At 35.2% G+C, this 25,503-nt stretch overlaps 1 protein-coding gene across 1 annotated transcript in view; it reads left to right on the plus strand.

The window, feature by feature from the left end:
• Pik3c3 (phosphatidylinositol 3-kinase catalytic subunit type 3) overlaps window positions 1-25,503 on the plus strand; it is a 100,185-nt gene that overhangs the window by 56,110 nt on the left and 18,572 nt on the right. The window contains exons 15-22 of the mRNA XM_048363129.1: window positions 493-609; window positions 3,279-3,410; window positions 6,328-6,456; window positions 7,018-7,087; window positions 7,832-7,896; window positions 9,604-9,688; window positions 11,698-11,772; window positions 23,233-23,401. Coding sequence (XP_048219086.1) covers window positions 493-609; window positions 3,279-3,410; window positions 6,328-6,456; window positions 7,018-7,087; window positions 7,832-7,896; window positions 9,604-9,688; window positions 11,698-11,772; window positions 23,233-23,401 — 842 coding nt within the window. The remainder of the gene's footprint in view (window positions 1-492; window positions 610-3,278; window positions 3,411-6,327; window positions 6,457-7,017; window positions 7,088-7,831; window positions 7,897-9,603; window positions 9,689-11,697; window positions 11,773-23,232; window positions 23,402-25,503) is intronic.

Genomic DNA, 25,503 nt, shown 5'->3' on the forward strand with positions numbered 1-25,503 from the left:
AGAAATTTAATATATAATGTTATGAGCTAGGAATCAGTACAAGTGATGTTTGATCTTAGATCTTATTAAGCAAACACATATTAGGGTGCTATTGAGATATTTCTCTTTATTTTTAGTTTGAACTTATTGAATTTGGTATCTTTATTTTTGCAGTATGTTTTCCCAGTACATTTCTAAAACATCATCAGTTTTCAAGTATTTGTTGAATCAAAGATTGAATGAATTATTTCTTGTCACATACTTATTTTTGTTTTGGATAAACTAATATTGGCTAAAGACTCAGATAATTTTCTGAGAACAGGTGGGTGGTATGTACTTAAGACAGCGTATTTCTTGTCATCTCTGAATCACGCTAATTAGCCTTTTTCAGTTTAGATCAGTGTTGAAGATTACAGCTATAAGAATGTAAAAATGATTATTTGCACTATTAAGGAAATCCAGACCGTCTTGCTACATAGGGAACTAATTTTCTTTTACTTTGACTCCCTTCAGGGTGATAAGTCTGTCAGAGTTATGCGTTCTCTGCTGGCTGCACAGCAGACATTTGTAGATCGGTTGGTACATCTAATGAAGGCGGTACAGCGGGAAAGTGGAAATCGTAAGAAAAAGGTAAAACCTAGATTGATTTTCTACTCATGGTTTAATGTCACTTTATATCATACAATACTGTGTTTGGATCATTATCTTGTTGTGCTGATTTACTATAAGAGCATTTTTGGTGACATTATGGTCTTGCCATGTATCTCAAGCTGTTCTTCATATTGCTATTCCTCAACCTACTGAGATCTGGATTACAGAAATGCATCACTGGGCTGGGAATATGACTCTGTGGTAATGTGCTCGCCTCATATACATGAAGCCCTGGGTTCAATTCCTCAGTACCACATATATAGAAAAAGCCGGAAGTGGCACTGTGGCTCAACTGGTAGAGTGCTAGCCTTGAGCAAAAAGAAGCCAGGAACAGTGCTCAGGCCCTGAGTTCAAGCCGCAGGACTGGCAAAAAACCAAAACCAAACAATTGCATCACTATACCCAGTTCTATATGTTTGTCTTATCATTTAATTATAGTTATAAGAATATTCATAAATACTGGTTATCTGTAGGGTCCTATTTCAAGCATTTACACTGGCATATAATTCTCACAACAATTCAGTATGTTGGATAATATTATTCTTTGTTTTTTCTTTTATTGGTCATGAGGCTTGAATTCAGGGCCTGGGCACTGTCCCTGAGCTTTTTAGCTCAAGTCTTTACTACTTTGAGCCACAGTGCCACTTCCTGAATATTATTAATGTTATCTTAATTTTGGGAAAAAGTTAGTATATAAGTTTTGCAGTGCTACATAACTAGCAAATATTGGAGTTATTTGTATTCAGCATTTTAAATTCACACTTTCAACTATATTGCATTGCTCCCTCTCATTTTTGAATATTAGTGTTTTAGGATGTAATATACTTTAATATGCAGTGGAACTATAGAGATCATTTAGACTGGGATTCTGAGAAAATGAAGATCCAGAGTAAGCTGTCTGTGGTTTCACAACTGGGTGTCTATCATCACAGACCTTCCATCTGTTCTCCTGGCTACTACATTAATCTTTCTTACAGCTGTGAAGATGACTATCTCTTCCTCATGTGTCATGTTTTTTGATCAATAACGTAAACAAACCATTTGAAAGATTCACTTAGTGAAGGGAACATCTTTCATGGTGACCTTTGTAAAACTGCACAATACACTCTTATTGTTATTCTTTCCTGGAAGAAGAAAGCTTAGAGAGGAAAAAGTGAATTGAGTTTGAAGTTAAGAGATAAGGATTCAGGTAAATGCTAGAAGAAATAAGAACATTGTTCACATTGTTAGAGAGGGCAAATAGACTAAGTGGAAACACATCTTAATTGAGTTGCCTTTATTTGTTGTTGGAAAGAATCATAAACTATAGTTAACTAGTCCCCATAGCCTGCGTGAACAAGAATGTGATGTATAGTGCTCACCAGCAGAGGGTGTGCCTGGCCTTGGACTACACATTTCCTTGCCTTGTGTGTGGCGGGGGGAGGGGAAAAGGTGGGGTAGGGAGCAGTGACTGCACAACTGCAGTGACCAAGACAAGAAATGAAGGTGGCCAGGCCCTCAGAATAGAAGAGGCAATAATAGTGGATGGATTTCTCACCCTTATTATCTATTTTCTGGTTCTTATTCTTACCATCAGACTAGAAATTGGCTAAGACAGAATAACTTGAAATTCAGTCTAATTGATATTTCTTCACACTGTTATATCTGATGCTCTGTTTTCTCAGAAGGTGTGCTTTCCAGATTTTATAAGTCATATAAAGAAATTCATACAATTCATATTAATTGATTTTTAACTTGAACTTGTCATCATTTATAAGATTTGGATTATTCATGGAAGGGAAATAATTTTCTGTCTTTGTAGTCATTAAAACAATGGTTTCTCACCTGGTATCTCACTCATCCTAAAGCTGTCTTTTGTTGCACACTTGTAGAATTATAATTGGTATGCTTTGTACTTCTGGTATTGATGACCACTTCGTCCCTTAGAACTCAAGTTTACCTTTTTAAAAATACATTATCCTTTTGAAATGAGTTCTATAGATGTCAAAACTTGAATTTCTCAGTTTGTTGAATCTCATTTATCCAGAAGCTGAAGAATGTGAATATTTCTGGAAAACTTTGATCTGACAGACTCAGTGAAAGGTAGACAGTATGCACCCAAGTTCTTCCAAATGAATTAAATTTCTTATTTATTATATTTTGAGGGGCTTAAAAAATCATGTAGTTGTACAAAGGAGTAGTCATTCAACAATGCAGTTCATGAATGTAATTCATCTTGATCAATGTCACCTAAATTTCCTTTTGAAATCCATCCAAATGCACGAGAGAAGAATAATCAAAATTTGAGTTAATATTTTGTCATATAAAATTAAGCTTCAAGTGAAGATTATTTTCCATCTCCCACTTTGATGCATAAATCCTTAGGAAAAAGAAACCTTATTAAGTATAACTTGAATGAATTCCTAATATTTTCTCCACTTCTCAGATAAAATTCCTTCTCTGTCCCTGTTGTGAAAGGCCACCATACTGCCATATTGTTAAGTAGATCGCCTGTGTTTTTCTCTCCCACACATAGTTTGCTCTATACTTTATTGATGCTTTGCAAATGTTTTAAATATGATACATAAATTCTTTTTTTTTTTGCCTTAACTATATGGCATATAAAAAGACTTTTACCCTAATTTATCTTTTCTCATTTGCTCACCTAGAATGAGAGACTACAAGCATTGCTCGGAGATAATGAAAAGATGAATTTGTCAGATGTGGAACTGATCCCATTACCTCTAGAACCTCAGGTGAAAATCCGAGGAATAATTCCAGAAACAGCTACATTGTTCAAGGTAATTGTCCTGGATACTTAGTGTATATAGTTGGTTGATTCTTGTCTTTAAGGATAGAACACAGATGGCATCCTGGAAAAATTAGCACTCTGTAGGAAATAAACTCTTAACTCCTTATTGTTGAGTAAATGCTTCATAAAAAGGTAATTTTTGTCTGTAACTGTGATTTAAGATCTTTCCTCTTATGAGTACATAGGCTATTTTTTAAATAAAATGATATATACTTGAATTTTAAAAAATGTTTAATTCTTTGAACTATTTATTATTCAGAGCCATAACTACTCTTACTCCATATAGGCTTTTTGTGTGTGTGTGTGACAGTCCCAAGCTTGAACTCAGACCGTGGCTGCTATTACTGAGCTTTTTTACTCATAGCTAGTGCTCTACCGTTTGAACCACAGCTCCACTTCTGGCTCTTTGGGAGTTAGAGAAAGAAGTCAGCATCTTGAATGGCTAGGATTTACAGGAGTGAGCCATTGGTGCCTGGCCTTTCCTTACTTTTAATATAAATAACAAAACATATTTTGTATCCAGTCCATACACTCAAATGGTTATTTGTAAGGCTCAATTTGATATTACTTAACCCAGTAGCTATTCCTTTGAACTTTAGTCTTAAGATTTTCAAGTACAAATTCTATTTGGTCTGTGAGAGTACACCTGGCTTTCTATACTAGCCACCAGTTGCACAGATAGAAAAATAATTACAATCAGCTTTTATAATCAGGCTAAAATGAATCACTGTTTGCTGGGTATTCATACTTACAGATCACTGTGAGACATAATGTTTTTGTGAATCTATATTTGTGATTCTGATGCTAGTGGTAGAAGAGAAGTTTCTCATTGAGTATTTATACTAAATAAGAAAATGCTCATAGAATAAATTATGTAGATGACAGGGTCTATAATGGCAGTAGAACTTTTTTGTGAGTCAGCATGTTGCTGGGTTTAAATTCAGAGCTTTGTATTTGCTAAGTATGTGCTCTATCAATTAGCTATTTTTGAGATAATCTGGCTATTTTTGAGATAGTGCTGGCTATTTTCTTTTGTTTTGTTTTTTGCCAGTCCTGAGGCTTGAACTCAGGGCCTGGTCACTGTCCTTGGCTTCTTTTGGCTCAAGGCTAGTACTCTACCCCTTAAGCCACAGCAACAATTCTGGGTTTTTCTATATAAGTGGTGCTGCGGAATTGAACTCAGGGCTTCATGTATATGAGGCGAGCACTTTATCACTAGGCCATATTCCCAGCCCGAGTGCTGGCTATTTTTGAGATAGCTTCCTTCTCGCTCTAGCATGCACCAAGAATCACGATCCACCAATATAAGGCTTCTGGTAGTAGCTAAGATGACAGACATATATGTCCAATTTCTGTTGAGATAAAGTCTTATGGAGTATTCTGCTCAGCTTGGCCTGGCACTAAAGTCCTATTCATCTCAGCTTTCCATGTAAGAAGTTGCCAGATGTTTGCCACCATGCCCAGCTGTCTTTGGAGAAGGTTCTCATGAATTTTTTTTGCCCTGGGAGTCCTCAAATCACTAAGTTTCAAAATTCTGATATACAAAACACTATGCAAATACTTTTTGCTTCATGCTTGTATGCCACTGAGGGCTGAAATTTAACAAGGTATATACAAACTCTGTACATGTATCAGATGCTATTTCTTTTGCTAAATTCCCCCATCAGACCTGTGTTCAATCGTTTCATATAAAAGTTATGAAACATATAGCAAAGCTGAAAGAATTTACCATTAAACAGAAATACTGACATTATCACTTGGCTTTGCCATGACTCTGTGATCCCTCTATGCCATACTTTCTGTGCTATTATTTTTCTCAGGTGCTGTGAATTAGTTACCAATACTTTTCCTTTGTTTGACTTAATTTGTTTGCTTTAGATTTTCTCCTACATTCTATCTTATAGTACTTCCTTTCAGTAATCAAAACTGATCACTGCTTTCTCTAGCCATTTGTCTCCAAAGTAATGATCTGGGTTGACATATCTACATGGAGACAGAAAATAGAAAACATTTTGATGCAAAACTTTGCAGCTAGTGGTCTATAATTACCATTAGAAACCACTGTTTTTGGCTTTTCATCTGGTATTCAATTCTACTGCACTGCTTCAGTGAATGTTCTCTACTGTATCTCTAAGAATTAAAGTAATGGTAGTGATTGTATATAAAATATCAGTTTGCAGTACAAGACTTGATGTGGTTTCTGATTGCCTTATAGGCTTTACCTTACATATGAGCAAACACGTTAAATATGCACAGGGCCATTCAGCAGAATTTACACAGTAGAGACTAGATTCACAACCGTCATTTATCCATTCCAAGACTTTTGCTCTTTCCAGTGTGCATTCTAGTAACTATGAGCTAGGTTTTTATGCTCCAAATGATTCCTAATGTATCTTGCTGACAGTCCATCTAGTATCTTTAGGCCCTGTTTATGTATTTGTTTAACTTATTTCTGAGTATAGCAGTAGTTCTTTTGTTAAGTAGTGGTCCATTGTTACTGTTTTTGTTTTTTTGTAAGCAAGCAAGATTTAGAGTACTTAATCAATATGTCACTCTCCAATAGACAATTCCCAATGTATTGTGCTTTCAATGGTACTGGGGATTGAGCCCAGGGATTCTTTAACACCATCCTCACCTCTCTCTCTCTCTCTCTCTCTCTCTCTCTCTCTCTCTCTCTCTCTCTCTCTTTGAGATAGTGTTGCTGCTAACTTTAGTGAGCCTGGTTAAGAGTTTTGCTAACTTTGCCAAAGCTGGTTGAAGTCATGATCCTTCTGCCTCTACCTCCCAAGTAGCTGGGAACATAGACAAGAATCAACATGCCTGGCTCCTGTGTTTAACTTATTTGTCAGCATTTCCTTCTGTAAATATTCATTATGTCCAGATTTAAGAACAGTATTCTTTTTCAGAGTGCCCTTATGCCTGCGCAGTTGTTCTTCAAAACAGAAGATGGGGGCAAATATCCAGTTATATTTAAGCATGGAGATGATTTACGCCAAGATCAACTTATTCTTCAGATCATCTCACTTATGGACAAGGTGAACATAACTTTATGTTGGAAGGGGACATTTTTTATTTTAGAAAATGGAGGTTTAGTATAAATTTGTTCACAGAAAGAGAAGTGCATGTAACATTCAGCTGTTCTGCTAAAAAGTTCAGCAATTTGCAGCTGGCCCTGAATATGTTTTATATATGTCAGCATGGCTGTCGTAGAGTATGAAACTGTATATGACCCATCAAACTTTCCTTTTCAAATTAAATTCTTATTTCAGATTTTGTAATTCGTCTATTAGATTTGAAACAAGCCCCATCCTTGATTCTTGCTTTTAAAAGGACATGTTTCATCTCATTTCTTAGTTCAAATATACATTACGTCTAGGTCTGCATAAAGCAATGGGGGAATCCAGCTATTTATTGGAAACTGATGACAGAGATATAGAGTAACTTAAAAAAGTTGTCAAACCATCAAAGAAAAGATTAATGTTGACAATGAAAGTTAAGTTCAGCTTACCTCCTAAACCTTTACTGTATAAAACTGCTCTAATATTTGTTCACAGAACTTTATGGTCTCTCACTTGTTTCATGTGTTTTATCAATAGCTCTTACGGAAAGAAAATCTGGATTTGAAATTGACACCTTATAAAGTACTAGCCACGAGTACAAAACATGGTGCGTTTATTTTATATCATGACTGTTTATTTCAGTGTCTAATGAAAATATTTTAATTGAAAATTCTTAAGACTATGAGAGATTGAATTTTTACAGTACTATAGATCACTTGAGCAGATTTAGTTTTCTGATTGCCTTCCTCTTTCCCCTTTTCCTCTTCCTCTTGTTCTGCTCCGTCCTCTTCTCTTTTCCTCCTCCACCTTGTCTTCCTTTCCTCTCTTCTCTTTTTGCTCTTTATTTTATCCTTGCTGCCATTAACAATCTTTTCACCTCTTTTCTTTCTACTCATATTCTGTCCTTCCTTTTTTCTCCTTTTATTTTTACCTCTTAAGATTATAGAACAGAATGTTTGGGAAAAATATATTAACATCTATATGATATATTTCTTTATATTCACTGTCTGGATGCAGGTTGCGGCAGTTTCCTACATTGTAATCTGTCCAGAATTATCCACTTGAGAGTTACTGTGACCCAGAAAAACCTTGTACTATGCTGCGCTTTTATTTTGTTTCCTGTGTGTGTGTGTGTGTGTGTGTGTGTGTGTTTAAGGACTTTAGCAAATGATGTAAACTGAGTGTGTATGTGTATTTATGAACTTATGTAAGCATATGCATGTTTATATATTTATATGTGTGTATACATGTATATCCTAGCATGTGTTGAGAATGAATAGTCTCTGGAATTTTTATCTTAGTAACTTTGTATGCAGTCAGTGTGCTTGATGCAGTGTGCTCATCTCTATAGGCTTCATGCAGTTTATCCAGTCAGTTCCCGTTGCTGAAGTTCTTGATACAGAGGGAAGCATTCAGGTACCATGTCAGTTTTCCGTATTTACACAATTTGTGGGTATATTATTGCTAGCAAAAATTCTGTCTTTATGAAGAATCTGTGAAGTTTTTTTTTAGCATCCTTTCTACAGTTTTTCTTTTTTTTTGGAGGTAAGCATTGTTAGCTATGTTGTGTTAGTAATTTATATGCGTGATTCTTTGAACAATGGTTGAGCAAACAGAAGGGATCAGAAGTTCATTTGCAATACAAAGTTAAGATTTATATTCTAAATGGTGTACATATAGTAATTTAACCGTTCATTAATGAGCATTTTGATTATTATATTTGTTGGCATCTTGAGCACTGTCACAATGACATCTTTTGTACACTCTCATCCATGCCATTACGATTTTGTATTTTTCCTTTGGAGTAAATATATGCTCACGGTGTTCCGTTATGGCAGGAGACTTTTGTATCAACTTCTCCAGACTTTTGCATTATTTTTCATGAGAGTCCTGTATTTTTTCTTTTCAGTATAAATTTAGTCCTGATATAATTCCACATTGAGCTTGTGGACCCTTCTAGCAAATGAGTTTTTGTATGGTCTAGCCATAGCTTCATAAAACTCGGTTATTATTATTATTGATGGTAGCCTTGTGGCTTGAACTCAGAGCCTGGCCACTGTCCCTGAGCTTTTTGTCTTTAGCACATGGTGCTTTTTGTTAGTTAATTGGACCTAAGAGTCTCATGGGCTTTATTGCTTGGGTGGCTTTGAACCATGATCCTCATATCTCAGTTTTCTGAGTAGGTAGGATTACAAGCATACGCCACCTTGCTGTTAGGTTGGTGTTCTTATCTTCAGGTTTACTTGATATTTAAAAGTTGTTGGGTAAAATATTTGTACCATTTCCTCTCGTTGACACATATTTGATTAATCTTGGTATAATCACATTTCTAGTTCTTGCTATTTATCTGTGCACAAGTCTGAGCTTTTGAAAATACATATGAGGACCATTTATTTACTTTGTTTTTCTTTTTTTCTTTCTTTTTGCCAGTCCTGGGGCTTGAACTCAGGGCCTGAGCACTGTCCCTGGCTTATTTTTTGCTCTAGGCTAGCACTGTATCACTTGAGCCATAATGCCACTTCCGGATTTTTCTACATATATAGTGCTGGAAGTGGGGCTACAGCTCAAGTGGTAGAGTGCTAGCCTTGAGCACAGAGAGGCTTAGGGACAGAGCTTAGGCCCTGAGTTCTAGCCCCAGGACCAGCAATATATATATTTGGTGCAAGCACTCTACCAGTAGGCCATATTCCCATCCCCTTATTTACAGCTTTTGTCCTTGTTCCTTTTGGACTGCTTTTGTGATTCTTTTATAGCTTTTTATGCATTATAGATATAGATCATTTGTCTATGTGTAAAGAGTTCAAAACTCTACAACACATCTCTATGTTTTAATCAATTGTATTTTGAAGTAATGTTTTTTCTTTAACGCTAGAATGTAAAAAGAATCCAATTGATAATTTGAATCAAAATACAGTAGAAATTATTTCCCCAAGTGTTTCTAGACTCTGGACACTAGTGCATTTATGGAGCTCTTTTTCATATTATTTGTTTTTGTAGTCAGAATTTATTTTGACTAAATTTTGAATAGGATACTTGTTACTCATCATTTATAATTAATTTTTAAAAATGTTTAACTTTTTTACTTGTATTGAATTCTTACACACAGAAATATTGTCTTTGCAGAACTTTTTTAGAAAACACGCACCAAGTGAAAATGGGCCAAATGGGATCAGCGCTGAAGTCATGGACACTTACGTTAAGAGCTGTGGTATGTTTTCATCCTGTGGTTTTTCTGTATATGATTTTGAGTAAAGAAAATCTGCTCATCCAGGTGTTGTAATATTCATATGCATTTAGATTTAAATGTTGCATAAGGAAAGAAAAGATACAAAATGTCCATAGTAGATAATTCTGTTTTTAACAGTATTTGACATCGTTTTTGCAGTTACCTATTTTACAGTTGTTAGATATTTCATTCTTGAAGCTATTAATTTTCCCATTTTTGAATAACCACAACTAAATGGACTATAGGAGGTGGCGACTCTTGGTCACAAATAATTGTGCTTTAAAGATAAGTTAGCAGCGCTGATGGGCTAAGCTTGAGAATGCCACTCATGGTACATATGTGTCCATAACAATGTTCATGTGACTTATTCCTAGGAATAGTTAGGTTGTAACATGCGATAGGTACCAGTTTATATTTTTTCTTCGTATCTTTGTGAAGTTTATATGTTTAAGGATTGCTTAGTTTCCTAAGGTAACTTTTTCTATTAAATAGAGGATAATTAATAAAGAAGTTGACTAGAGGTGAGCTCTGAGTGATACATGATATGTAATAGTTCCACTGTTTTATTTAAATGTCATATTAAGGCTTAAGTTCATGTCTATACTTGTACTTCATCAAACAAATCAAGGAGAGTAAAAGAAGGTTTTCTAAACGTTTAAAAACTGTATTTAAACTAGAGTACTTTATGGTTTAGAAATTGTTATATGCACAAGTTTTTCTTTTGTTCTTCTTTCTTAGTTTCCCTCCTTCCCTCCCTCTCTCCTTACCTCCTTCCCTCCTTGCCTGCCTCCCTCCCTTACTTCTTCCCTTCCTCCCTTTCAACTTTCCTATAAAGTAGTATCTCACATTTTTGGACTTTATGTTACAGAAGCCAAATGAACAAATATTTTTTGAATTTGAATATGGTGATTTTTGTCATTACAAGTGGTCCAATCTTATATGAACTAAAATAAATATAAGGGGCTGGGAATGTGGCCTAGTGGCAAGAGTGCTTGCCTCATATACATGAAGCCGTGGGTTCGATTCCCCAGCACCACGTAATATAGAAAATGGCCAGAAGTGGCGCTGTGGCTCAAGTGGCAGAGTGCTAGCCTTGAGCAAAAAGAAGCCAGGGACAGTGTTCAGGCCCTGAGTCCAAGGCCCAGGACTGCCAAAAAAAAATTAAACTAAATTAAAATAAATATAATTTTAAATCAATAATGTTATAGTACTATAGCTTTGGTAATAGTTTCTGTACATTTTGAAGTTATACTCTTATCAAGATACTAATGGGACAGGTTGACATAGTATGAAACACACTTTATAACTATACTATTAGCTCAATTCATTCTCTTCATGTTGCTTCCATAAATCCTAGTTTTCTTGACTTAAGATAGAAAAACGGAAAACTGAAAACAAGCCTGTGACTGCTCCTATTCTTGATTATGTAACTTTTCTTTATAGTGTACAAGATTATGATGTTGAACTTATCAGTTCCTTTACCACTCACAGAATTTAATTTTGTATTTCATGGCACATTGATATTGTTTTTCTATGTCCTTCTTTGGGAAAACAAACCATCCTTTTTTCTTTTATGTTTTGGAAATCCAATTTTAGACTATCAGGATATTATTACTTTATTGTATATATGTATACACACAGTATCTGTATGCAATTTACTTTTTCAGTGTCATACTTTCCATGTGTTCTATATGAGAAACTCTAAGCACATATTATAATTAAGGTTCCTGAAACCTTATTTTATTTTTATATAAGTAACCTTTATAATTTGACAGAACTTCGTATGATATTTTTCCCTGTTGCAAATGAAGAGTTTCATGTGATAATCTTTTAATAGAACTAGAGAAGATTATAGATATGGGAATTTAGTTGAGAAGTGAGAGAATAAAAAGCAAGTTGAAATTAAAAATCACACAAATAGTTTTTATATTCAGTTGAATAGATAACCGTAGGGGTTTCTGTGAATTTAATTGTTTTTATTGCTATTACAGCTGGATACTGCGTGATTACCTATATACTTGGAGTTGGAGATAGGCACCTGGATAACCTTTTGTTAACTAAAACAGGTAACAAGTAATGGCACATTATTAGACATGTATTTTATGTACCAGTTAACTTTTAGTCCCAAGTCTTACTAATATAGTAAGTTACATATGTGAAATAATGGTAGAGTTTTTTTTTAAAGCTAACTTGAAAGAACATTTAGGGCATCTCCATCTCCTAGCCAGAATTTCTTTAGGAAGTATCCTACAAATAGTGTGCATAGGGTTGCTCTGCAGAAAGATCAAAATATGTACAATCATTCTACTCTCTTCCAGTGAAGCTCTAGTTAAAAATCTTCCTTCTCTTATTAAAATACACATACTAATTTTAATACTTGCCTGTGTTTTCTTTTTCCCTTGTTATGCCATGGAATGTTCATTCTTTTTGTTCTCTTCCTCATAGCTCTTTCCCAGGATCTTTTTTTATTTTTTGCCAGTCCTGGGGCTTGAAATCAGGGCCTGAGCACTGTCCCTGGCTTCTTTTTTTGCTCAAGGCTAGTACTCTGCCACATGAGCCACAACTCCATTTCTGACTTTTTCTATATATGTGGTGCTGAGGAATTGAACCCAGGGCATCATGTATGTGAGGCAAACTTTCAAAAGAAAGGAAAGGTAGTATTTGTGAATACAATATTATATAGGTAATGATATCCTGTACAGTAGAGAATTCCATGGTAGTTATAAAACAACTATAATTTAGGAAGAAACCGATACTTCAGTAGCTTGACCTTATGGTTTAAGGAGTTAAACAAAAAAGAGAGTTAATGACCTAGATGTGGTGTTTCATGCCTGCCATCCCATCTGCTTAGAAGGTAAAGAACATGAGAAAAAATTGTTCAAGGCAAGCTCAGACTAAAAGAGATTCCGAAGAAAACAACAAAATCAGGCTTTGTGGTTCATCCCAGCTACAAGGGAATTATAACTAGGCAGACGGCAGTCATGTCTGTCCAGAAACAAAAAAACTTACAAGAACCAACCTATATGGAAAAAATCAAAGAAAGAGTGAGTAGAAAGTAGAGAGAGACATGTGTTCTAAGAAATACACACACATACACACACACACACACACACACACACACAAATTATAATCCTATCCAATCATATCAAATTGTTTTATAAATATCCTTTGATAATGAACAAATTAAACAGGAACTTCCATGACATGATTATACTGGCCTTGATCATAAGAGGCATTGCTTGGCCTTGACAAAGACATGGAATCAGAAATACAAGTTCAATCACAAATAATTTTTCACAGGTAATAATATACTATGATTAATGTGGTTATTATATGATATAACTTATTCAACATGTTGCATTAAAATTTGGCTACTATAATTTGGAGGAATAGTATAAAATGGAAAATTTCTTTATGTGAAAGAGTGGTTTAAACAGCAAGCTGAAAACATGGACTGTTTAGTCCAAAGAAGAAAAAGTAAGGCAGAAAAGAAAAGTCTGTAGGACCACATCTCCAAAATAACCAGCAAAAAAAAACCACCCCAAAACAAGGAAAACAGCAAAAAGCCAGTCAAATAAGCAAAGATGAGTAAGCAAGCTGAGAAAGTTCAAGGTTCTGAGTCCAAACTCTGCAGTTTGAACATGTGGGTAGATAAAAAAAAGTGAGGCATCTAGAACAGGAGAAAAAGAGGACAACAGTTACAAGGGACCACATATAATTACGGTTTTCAGTGTTTTAAGATACCGGGCAGTTGGGGCTGGAAATATTCCTTTCTTTTGAAATTGATGGTTTTACAGATAATATAACAAGTACTTTCTTGTTAGAGTCTGTGAAGTTAGAACAGTTAGATTCTTGTGTTTGTGTTGATAAGTGTATTTAAATAAACTTTCAGGGAAAGTATTCTACCTAATGTGTTTTTGACCCACTTCTCTATTACTTTCTTTCTTCCGTGTTATTTTTAAACTATCTTGATGTAGTAGTTATACAAAGGAGTTGCCATCCAGCAATGCAGTTTATGAATACAGTGCATCTTGAGCAATGCCACCCTTTTCCTCATTGACCCTCTATTATTTTCTTTCTTTCTTTCTTTTTTTTTTGCTTAATCCAACTCTGTTCTTTTTTTTAAAATTTTTATTGTCAAACTGATATAGAGAACGGTTACAGTTTCATACTTTTTTAGGCATTGGATACATTTCTTGTACTGTTTGCTACCTCCTCCCTCCCCTCCCCCCTCCCTCTTTCCTTTTCCCTCCATGAGTTGTTCAGTGGATTTACACTAAACAGTTTTGCAAGTATTGCTTTTGTAATCGTTTGTCTTTTTTACCCTTTGTCTCTCGATTTTGGTATTCCCTTTCAATTTCCTAGTTCTAATACCTGTATATACAGTTTCCAATGTATTCAGATAAGATACAGAGATAGTGCAGATACAACCACAGGAAGGGGATACAAGAGGATCATCAATAATAGAAACTATGGTTTCACATCACATGTTGAAAGTAATTGCAACAGTATATAACAGTCGTCTTCATAACATGGAGTTCATTTCACTTAGCATCATCTTTTGTGTTCATAAGGGTATAGCTATTGGGCTCTTATGATCCTCTGCTGTGACTAGCCTAAACCTTTGCTAATTATTCCCTATGAGGGAGACCATAGAGTCCATGTTTCTTTGGGTCTGGCTCACTTCACTTAGTATAATTTTTTTCAAGTCCTTCCATTTCCTTACAAATGGGGCAATGTCATTCTTTCAGATAGAGGCATAAAATTCCATTGTGTATTTGTACCACATTTTCCTGATCCATTCGTCTACTGAGGGGCATCTGGGTTGGTTCCAAATTCTCGCTTTGACAAATTGTGCTGCAATGAACATTGTTGTGCTGGTGGCTTTAGTGTGTTCTTGTTTGTGGTCGTTTGGGGAGATGCCCAAAAATGGGGCTGCTGGGTCATAGGGGAGCTCTGTGCTTAGTCTTCTGAGGAATCTCCATACTGCTTTTCAGAGTGGCTGAACCAGTTTACGTTCCCTCCAACAATGAAGTAGCCTTTCCTTTTGGCCACATCCCACATCGTCATTGTTAGTTGTCTCTAGGACATTCTTACTGGGGAGAGATGGAATCTCAATGTTGTTTTGATTTGCATTTATTTTATGGCCAGTGATACTGAGCACTTTTTCTTTTTTTCTTTTTTTTTCTTTTTAATTTAATTTTATTGTCAAGATGATGTACAGAAGGGTTACAATTATATATATAAGGTAGCGAGTACATTTCTTCTCATACTTCTTACCCCCTCCCTCATTTTTCTGCCACCATTTCTCCCCCAGAAGATGTGCAATTAATTTCCAACATGTTGTCTTGTGAATATTGCTGTTGCATTGGTTCATTCTTTATCCTTTCTCTCAGCATTCTGATGTTCCCCTTCCCTTCCCTAATTCAGATAAGTGCATATACAATATCTACTGAACCAAAATCAAATACAGTGACAACAGGGGATAAACCATAGGAAAGAAAAAAATGCAATAAAAAAGAAATAACTTTGCATAGTACATTTAAAATAAAATGAAAAACCTCTTGTTTCCATATCCATATCTTGGAGTTCATTTCACTTAGCTTTATCTTACATGGTCATATATACACAGCTATTGAGCTATTGCCATCCTCTGCTAGGACTATCCGAGACTTGGAGAAAATCATATTAAATGAAGTGAGCCAGACCTAAAGAAACACAGATTCCATGGTTTCCCTCATAGTTGAGCACTTTTTCATATGTCTCTTGGCCATTCTCATTTCCTCATCAGAGAAGTCTCTTTTTAAGTCTTTAGCCCACTTTTTGAGGGGGCTATTGGTTTTTTGTGGTTTTGTTTTGGAGGGATATAATTTTTTTAGTTCTGCATATATTTTAGATATGAGGCCTTTGTCCGTTGTATGGCCGGTAAAGGTCTTTTCCCAATCTGTGGGCTTTTTGTTTATCTTGCGAGCTATGTCCTTTGCCCTGCAGAAGCTCTGCAGTTTGATGCAGTCCCATTTGTCCATCCTTTCTTGGATTTGTCTCATTTCTGGGTCTTTGTTAAGGAAGTTGTGTCCTGTCCCATATCCAGCATTGAAATACAAATGGCAATAAGTGATCTCCCATCCAAGAAAAGCCCAGGTCCAGAAGGATTCGCAGCAGAATTCTACAAGTCCTTCAAATCAGAACTCACACCAATATTTCTGAAACTCTTCAATGAAATTGAAAGAGAAAACACATTCTATGAAGCCAGTATAACCCTTATCCCAAAACCAGGCAAGGACTCTCAATGAAAAGAGAACTATAGACCGATTTCCTTGATGAACATTGTTGCAAAAATTCTCAACAAAATTCTGGCCAATCGACTTCAACAGGTCATCAAAAAAATCATACACCACGATCAAACTGGATTCATCCCAGGATGCAAAGTTGGTTTAATATACGCAAGTCAGTTAATGTAATCCACCACATCAACCAGAGCAAGGTAAAGAACCACATGGTTATATCTCTGGATGCAGAAAAGGCATTCGATAAAAACCCATTCATGCTAAAAGTCCTGGAGAAATTGGGATTCCTGGGCACACTCCTGAATATAATAAAAGCAGTCTATGACAAAACATCAGCAAGCATAATTCTAAATGGTGAAAAACTAAAGCCATTCCCTTTAAAATCAGGAGCAAGCCAGGGATGTCCGCTCTCTCCCCTTCTCTTCAACATAGTACTAGAATTCCTAGCCAGAGCATTTAGGCAAGAAGAAAATATAAAGAGGATCCAAATAGGAAAAGATGAAGTTAATCTTTCTCTCTTCACAGATGACATGATCCTTTACCTAAAGAACACCATTGACTCTACGCCCAAGCTACTAGAGCTGATCCAAAACTTTGACAAAGTTGCAGGATATAAAATAGAGCCTCAAAAATCAATGGCATTTCTATATGCTAATGACCCAAACGCCGAGGCTGAAATCAGGGAAACAACTCCTGTTGCAATAGCCTCAAGAAACATAAAATACCTAGGAATAACCTTAACCAAAGAAGTGAAAGACATCTATGATGAGAACTTTAAAAACATGAAAAACAAAATTAAGGCAGAACTAAGGAAATGGAAAAACCTCCCATGCTCCTGGATTGGGAGGATTAATATAATCAAAATGGCAATATTGCCAAAGGCTATCTATTAATTCAATGCAATACCCATTAATATCCCAACACAATTTTTTAATGAAATAGAGGAAGCAATCTAGAAATTTATATGGAACAATAAAAGTCCCAGAATAGCAAAAACAATCCTAAGCAGAAAGAACAGTGCTGGAGGAATTACAACTTCAAGCTGTATTATAAAGCTATAGTAATAAAAACTGCTTGGTATTGGTACCGGAACAGGCCTGAAGATCAATGGAACAGAATTGAAGACCCAGAAATGAACCCACAGAACTATGCCTCTTAATCTTTGATAAAGGAGCTAAAAAAATAGGATAGAAGAAAGACAGCCTCTTTAACAAATGGTGCTGGCAAAACTGGTTCAACACATGCAACAAACTAAAACTATATCCTTATATATCACTCTGCACCAAAATCAATTCCAAATGGATCAAAGACCTCGAAATTAAAACAGATACCCTAATACACTAAAGGAAGGAGTAGGAGAAACACTTGGGCCCCTTGGTACTTTTTTTTTTTAATGGAAATTCAGTTGTAAAATTACAAAGGCGGAAGTTAAAAACTATCAGTGTTCTACTAGACAGTGCTCTAAATATTTTTAAAGTCCTCCTTTAAGAAAACAAGCCAAAGGGACAGGGACCTTTAACTATGCTAGATAAGAGGCACATCCTTTTCTTTCTTACTTAGCTGCATTGTGATTATTTATTCTAGTAGTATTGAACAGTTGTCATTTTAAGTCCCCCATAATGAGAAAAATGCTCTCAAATTCTCTTTTTGGTTTTAAGTTATATTATAGAGAGGAAATTGATTATTTCAATAGAAATGTAATACATGCTTCAACCTATAAAAATTTATAATGACTAAAAATGTTTATCTTTACTTTTTACTATACATCCATATTTCAAGACAATTTCAATTCCTATTTTTTATAAACATGTATTATGATTTGACTTGGTGCAGCTTAAAGTGAATTTTGACTGTGGATCAGGCAAGAACTATTTATTTTATTGAAAATGCTACAAACATCAAGCTTTTTTCATTATTTATCATGTGTCCACTATGTATTTAACTGATTCTATACCATTTTAAAAACAGAACTTCAGATTTTCTTAGGTGTTTACCCAATCTGTCAACAGCTGATGGAATATGTTAAGATACACATTGGATACATTTGTATTCTTCAAAACAGAACACTTAATGTCCTGTTCTTATTTGCAAATATAAGTTTTAGAGTGACTTTGCTGTGTGGATGAAAGTGGGGGTGAATAAGCTTAGTTCTACTTTATCATCTATTGTCTCTTTCTAGTTGTGAGCAATGGAACAGAGGAGGGAGACACTCAATTGTATTGCTGTCTTTTTGAGGACTTGTCCTTGTTTAACTCTTCTCTCTTATGCATACAGTTGAGATGGAACAAGATCCAGCTAAGGATTCTAGGAATAAAATATTTTACCACTTACAGAAAATGTCAAATCTGTATTGCAAACTGAGTCTCATCTGTAGATACCCTCAAGTTTCTTTTGCCCTGCCTGACTTTATTTAGGTTTAGCTTAATTGATGTTCTCTTAGTTCTGCAGCAGAGGGCGCTGCTCATCCGTACAAAAAGTCAAAGCATTGAAATTACTTTGTCAGTGTATTGCCTTGTGCTCAATTTTAACATTTGTTTTGTGTTGTAAAGAAATTTGGAATTAAACATATTTTGCTTATTAATGCTTTTATGTACAATTATTTTATCAAAAAGCTGCATTTTCAAGTTGTAGAGAAGAAATGAAAAATGGATTTTTTTTAAATTACTATATACAGAGGGATTACAGTTTCATAAGTGAGGTAATGAGTACAGTTCTTTTTAGACATTGTCCTTTTCTCTCAATTTCTCCTCCCATCCCCACAAAAAATGGATTTTTTAATATATTTAAACTTTTTAAGCTTATTCAAGATAATGGTAGTCCAACTCAAACATAGTCACTCTAAGAATACTTTTTAGATTTTTTTTTTGGCTGTGTTTTACATTTGTTTTAGAAGGACATGATTTCTTTTCATAACAAGTAATTGAAGACAGTGTAATACTGTATTTTATATGCCTAACAAGTAGGAAATTACCCAGTGGAGAAAGTATATTAGACAAAATCATTTTGGCTCTATAAGGGAGAAGACAAAATAACCTAGTAAGAATTGAAATGGGCTTTTTTTTTTGCTCTTTTTATTTTTTTGCAAGTCCCAGGACTTGAACTCAGGGCCTGAGCACTGTCCCTGGCTTCTTTTTGCTCCAGGCTAGCACTTTACCACTTGAGCCACAGTGTCACTTCCAACCTTTTCTGTTTATGTGGTGCTGAGGAATCAAATCCAAGGCTTTATATTCTAGGCAGACACTCTACCACTAAGCCATATTCCCAGCCCAATATTAAAATTTTAAATACACTTTTCTTGTCAGAGGAGTGCATTATTTAAAGTATCAGTAAGTTCTGTATTTGTTTTGCTTAGCAATGAATAACTTTCTGTGGCTAAATTGTAGTATTTCTAAAGTACTCAATTCTATAGAATAGCAATTGTGTGCTAGGTTATTAAAATGTTCATTCACTTTGTAATCCTCATATATTAAAAGAGTCAAATTGTGCAACACAGGAAATCCATAACCTAATAATTTTGAATATGAGTTTTATTCACACCATCAGTTTTATCAGAATCTGTCCATAGTAACTTAAGTAAGTAGTATTAGTATGAGCTAGACCACCAGTTCCTATGTCAGAATCAACCTGATAAAGTACAGAGTGGTACATTCTAGACTCAGAATTCATGAAACTTTAGGACCTATGGAACTGTCTGATAACCCTGTTTTTGTAGTAAAGAAAACTCTAGGTATCTGAAAATATTATTAAAATTCTCTTTCCTTTAAAAAATTAGTATTAATTTGAGAATGAATATGCTCCTTTTCCTTCCTAACAAAATATTATACTAGAGGGAAAACAGTGTTAGAATCCCCTTATGAAGCCATACATTAAAGAAATTTGTAGATCACAAGACAATTCTCTATGTCATTTTCTGCTTTAGAAATCACTTGCTATAAGGCAACAAACAGTACAAGAAATGTATCCAATGCCCAACGTATGATACTGTAACCTCTCTGTACATCAGTTTGATAATAAAAATTTGAGAAAAAAAAAAAGAAATCACTTGCTATAGAAAGCACATAATGGTAAAATGTAATTTATTATTTTTAAATATTTTAATACTTTTATACAGTTTAAGTTCAGATGCAGTAAATATTGATAGATGTAACCCATATAAACTAAAGGCTTGAAAGGATCTCAATTGTAAAAATATAAACACTTAGAAACCAAGTGTTTAAGAATATTTTCTCATTGGTGGCCATTTTGTTTCTTCTTTAAAGTGACTATTTTGTTTTTGGCCATTAGCTTCTTTAGAAAAAAGAACTAGTGTAGGGAATGATTTAACATTAGCAAAAGTTTTATTTTTCTTGAAAGGAACTAGATTAAACCTCTATACTGTCTAGGTTACATATGATTTTCTTCCCATTATTTACATTAATAATTTTGTCCCTATTCATAAAAGCCCATTTTGACTGTTAAATGTAAAATAATAAACAGTATGAAGCAACTTAAAAGATAATTGAAATGTCTATACTATAATATGAATTTATTTGTCTTATTTCTTTTTATTCAAAACTGTTAATAAAAAAAAACCCATGTCAATATTGTACTTTTATCTGTTTTTAAAGATCCCTTTCACCAACTATGTCTTAAACATTTAAGTAATGACTATGGGGAGTTGGAATGCAGCTGCTTTTCACCTTCTTCTTTCCCATTTTAGTGGAAGAGTAACAGAAAAACACATTTACATTTCTCATTTCCTGAGAAATTGGTAAATGTGTATCTGATGATATACAAAAAAATGGGCAATGGAGACTCATTGTGGAGTTAGCATGACAAGTGAAAACTTTTGGAGTTATATGGAATTTAGAAGATTGGAGTTTGGAGTGTAGGAACAACAGCAAAGTGTCAGACAGGAAAAGGAGTAAATAGATGTAAAAAAGTGAATGCAATTTTGAGATTGTGAATTTAATTTTTAGACAAAAATGGAAATTTAAAAGGATATTTTACTGTTAAGTATTAACTTCACTCAGTAGTATCTCTTTTCCTTAATCCCTAAACTACAAATGTCTTAAACTGTAATTTTAAAAAGTATGTTCATGTCACTTAGGGACAAATGGAAGTAATTGCAGTTAAGGTTTAGATTGGTTTATTGTATGTACCTTTTATCTCCTTACTGTTTAAGGTGATAGATTTGTATAACATTACACTTCTTGGATTTCTTTAACTTCTTGTATTTCATAAAATGCATTTCAAAAATCCCTTCATTTATAGATAATAACTTTTCAAAAAGCATTTTCTTTGGTATGGATGAGGACGAATTTTCTTAAAATATTAATAGCCTCTTTTCAAAATACATGGCTCTTTGAACTTCCAAAGCATAATAATGACTTCATTGTTACATACTGAGTCATTTATGCTTCACGATTGAGCCCTAGTCTTGTTCTGTGAGAGTTTTCTCACAAAATAGAAATATACCCACCGTTTACAAGCAATGATGCATAGCAAACATTGGAATTCCAATAATAATTGTTATGAAATGAAGAAAATTGGACTCCATTTTCTACTAAAAACATGGTGCCCATTAGAGAAACCAGTTCTCATTAGAGAACTGACCAGATTGATCTTCTGCTCAAGTGCTATCAGTAAGAATTACACCAGCCAAAAATGTACTTGATTCTGGGAACAAAAATAGTAGTTAAATAATTAAACTGAGGAACTTTCTTGGTCATCATATTTCTAATATTGTGAGTCTCTCCATTGCTTTGCCTCTTGAAATATAGGATGGAATGTGTGTGTAGAAAGGTTAAAAAAGAACTGGGAATTTCAGAATATTAATAGACCACTAAAAAACAGTGCTTCTCCAACCATGTTCATTGCAGCATTATCATAGCTAAAATATGGAACCAACCCAGATGTTCTTCAGTAGATGAATGGACCAAGAAATTGTGGTATCTATATGCACAATGGAATTCTATTCTTCTGTTAGGAAGAATGACATTGCCCCATTCACAAGGAAATGGAAAGACTTGGAAAAAAATCATACTAAGTAAAGTGAGCCAGATCCAAAGAAACACAGACTCTGTGGTTTCCCTCACTGGTAATAATTAGTATATGTCTAGGATACTCCTAGCAGATGATCAGTAGTTCACTAGCTATGACATATGATCACATAAGATAATGCTAACTGAAATGAACTCCAAGATATGGAAACAAGCAGTTTATCATTGTTATTTTTAATGAACTATGTAATTTTTTTTCTTTTTTCTTTTCTTTATTTATTTTATTTATTTGTTTTTATTTATCTTCCCTATGGTTTAGCTCCTGTTGTGACTCTTTGATCTTGGTACCCTGGGTGTTGTATATATGTTTGTCTGAGTTAGGGAAAGGAAGGGGACATCAAAATGGTGAGCCAAAAGGGTAAAAGGTGAATCAGTGCAATAGCAGTACTCATAAGACAATATGTTGTAAATTAACTGTTGGGAGAGGGGGGATTAGGGCGGACGGAAGGTGGGAGAAAAATGAGGTAAGAAGTTTGACAAGAAATATACTCATTACCTTACGTATTGTAACTGTAATCCCTCAGCACATACCTTGACGATATTTTTTTTTAATAAAAAATAAAAGGGAGCTGAAAGAAGTGTTTTTCTCAGCAGCACAAAGTTTGCATGTAGTTGAAGGCTATGAAATCGTTAACAAGTTCACCTTGGACTTTTTAATCAATTAAAAGAAAATTAAAGTTACAGCACTTGTACCTTAACAAATTAGGTGATACTTTTTCAGTGAGTGTTATAATTACCAACTTTTTAATTAAAACCAGTTCCTCCTATAGCTTGAATCATAGACTGCTTGAGATTCAATCTGTTAAGATAGGGTTGGATGTATGGCTTAAGTAGTAGAGAGTGTCTGCCCAAGGAATTGTGAGTTCCTGAGTTCATACCACAATACTGCTCCATTCCACAAAAGGAAGGAAAGAAGGAAGGGAGGAGGGAGGGAGGGAGGGAAGGAGGGAGGGAGGGAGGGAGGGAGGGAGGGAGGGAGGGAGGGAGGGAGGGCAGGAGGGCAGGCAGGCTGTGAAATATATGGACCTTGTCCAAACATTTTTTCTTAGAGACTTCTGAAGCCATCTTAGGCTTCTGAAAGGAAGTTTTCTGTGCAGTAGTCATAATGTACGCTAGAGCCAAGTAATAAACCTTTGATAGCGGTTTTAGGTATCCCTCTCTTCCAATTTCTAAAGTTAAACTTCTTGTCAATATGCAGGCAAACTCTTCCACATAGACTTTGGATATATTTTGGGTCGAGACCCAAAGCCTCTTCCTCCTCCAATGAAGCTGAATAAAGAAATGGTAGAAGGAATGGGAGGCACCCAGAGTGAGCAGTACCAGGAGTTCCGGAAGCAGTGTTACACGGCATTTCTCCATCTTCGGAGGTAAGTTGACTTGCATCCCGCAGAGAATTCTGTCAGTTTTGTAGTACAAGAGTGTTTCAGCTTTATGCATTCATTGACATTATTTGGTTTTCAGGATGACTGAAGACAACAAGACTTTTTAACAAATATATATCTATTTTGATAAAAAGTCTAATATCAAAGTAAAAGGGCATGAAATGTTCTCCTTCCCCACTAATTATCACATTGCTTAATCTTCCCAGCTAAGCATTATAGGAGTAGGCAAAGACAGTGGCTTCAAAGTCAGTGCTTGGCAGCTGCATAGTAAAAAATGTTTTGTGTACTTTGATAGTGCTGGGATGGAAAGGGTTGAGAAGCTTCACACTATCCCAGTTTCCTGAAAGCAGTCTCAGAGCACTGTAGTAACTGAGTTCTAAAGACTGTATCATTTCACTTACTGTGCCTCCTACCAGTTCAGTCATTTTTTTTTTCCGTAGCACCTTTATCAACCATCGTTTGACGCTCTTTAGGAACACTCAGAAGTATGCTGAGTGATTGAAGAGTAAATATTTCGTGTGATTTTTTTTTCTTTTTAACACCTCATCACTAAATTGCTATACAGTGGTGTTGATTTTTCTTTATTCCCTCTTTTTCTTGAATGCCACTAGATCTCTGCTTCCTTCACTCTTCATGTCATATATCATATATCATCAGGGGCAATATTAAAATCATGTTTATTTGAACATGAGCAGAACAGAGAAAGTACTGACTCTGATGATTTGTCAAAAGTGTCAGAGTTATTCAAATCTAATGGGATTTTTGACTTAAATATATAAAATGAAGTTTCATAATCCAACTGATAGTCCCACTTCAGGAGACAAACTATACCTGAATATTTTTCCAGATGAACAGATGAACAGTAGGCAGTGAGCTTTTGGTGAGCCCTATTTTTGTCTCTGTAACTTCAATTGTTCATGTAGTACTTGCAGCATATAACATGCTACACATACATGCATACATATATACATATATGCACATACATATATATACATACATACCATGTAGATATATAGAGACTGTGTGCATGTGTGTGTGCGCACACGTGTGTACACATGCGTGCATGCACGTCTTTTCTATGGTTGAACTAATAGCCTAACACTTGGATTTTTTTCCTCTCTCCTCCCTTCCCCTGCCCTCCCTTCCTCTCTCCCTTCACTCACCTCTCCTTTCTTTCTTTCTTAATTTCTTTTTCTGTGCCAGTCTTAGGGCTTGAACTCAGTACCTTGTTGCTCTCCCTAAGCTTTTGTGCTGAAGGCTAGCTCTCTACTACTGAGCCACAGCTTTTCTGGCTTTTTGGTGATAAATTAGCAATACAAGTCTCACATACTTTTCTGCCAGGGCTGGCTTCAAACATCACACTCAGCTCTCAGCCTCTTGAGTAGCTGGCAATACAGGCTTGAGCCACCATCGCTCACTCAGCTTTCACCTGGCTTTCTTACTCATGGCTAGTGCTCTCCCACTCCAGCCATGCCTCTAGTTTGGCTCTAGTTGCTGCTAATTTGAGATGTCTGTCTGATTGTGAGGCTGTCTTAGAACCACCATACTTGAGGTCTCAACCTCTTGAGTAGCTACAATTAAAAGTACGATGCCAGTGTATACTTTTTCAATGACAGCTTTTAGTATTTGAGTAAGGACCTCCAGAATTTCCGCTTTTAGGCCACATTAGGGGATGAATATTGACATTACTGTCCCAAAGAAAGCAAGTCTTCTGTAGGAATTAGATTTCATTTTTGTGCAAATAGGCTTTTATTGTAAACTGAGAATCATTCATGCGTTTCAAACACTATGTCATTCACCTTACAAATGATGTTTATGTCTTGCTTTAGATGGCAAAATGGTTCTGTTTTACTCTCCAGACCTGCTGAAAGAGTAATAATAGAAGACTTGTTTGGTGATATGGAAGTATTTTCATGGATTTTAAACTTGAAATAGTCAAAGTCTATAGTAAACTGGATGGCACCATAGTGATCTTGGTAAAGAGGCAAATAAGATGTCATGGCATGGCTGGGGATATGGCCTAGTGGCAAGAGAGCTTGCCTGGTATACATGAGGCACTGGGTTCGATTCCCCAGCACCACATATAC

This window comes from Perognathus longimembris, chromosome 15 (assembly GCF_023159225.1).
Source record: "Perognathus longimembris pacificus isolate PPM17 chromosome 15, ASM2315922v1, whole genome shotgun sequence".
In the NCBI taxonomy this organism is placed as follows: Eukaryota; Metazoa; Chordata; class Mammalia; order Rodentia; family Heteromyidae; genus Perognathus; species Perognathus longimembris.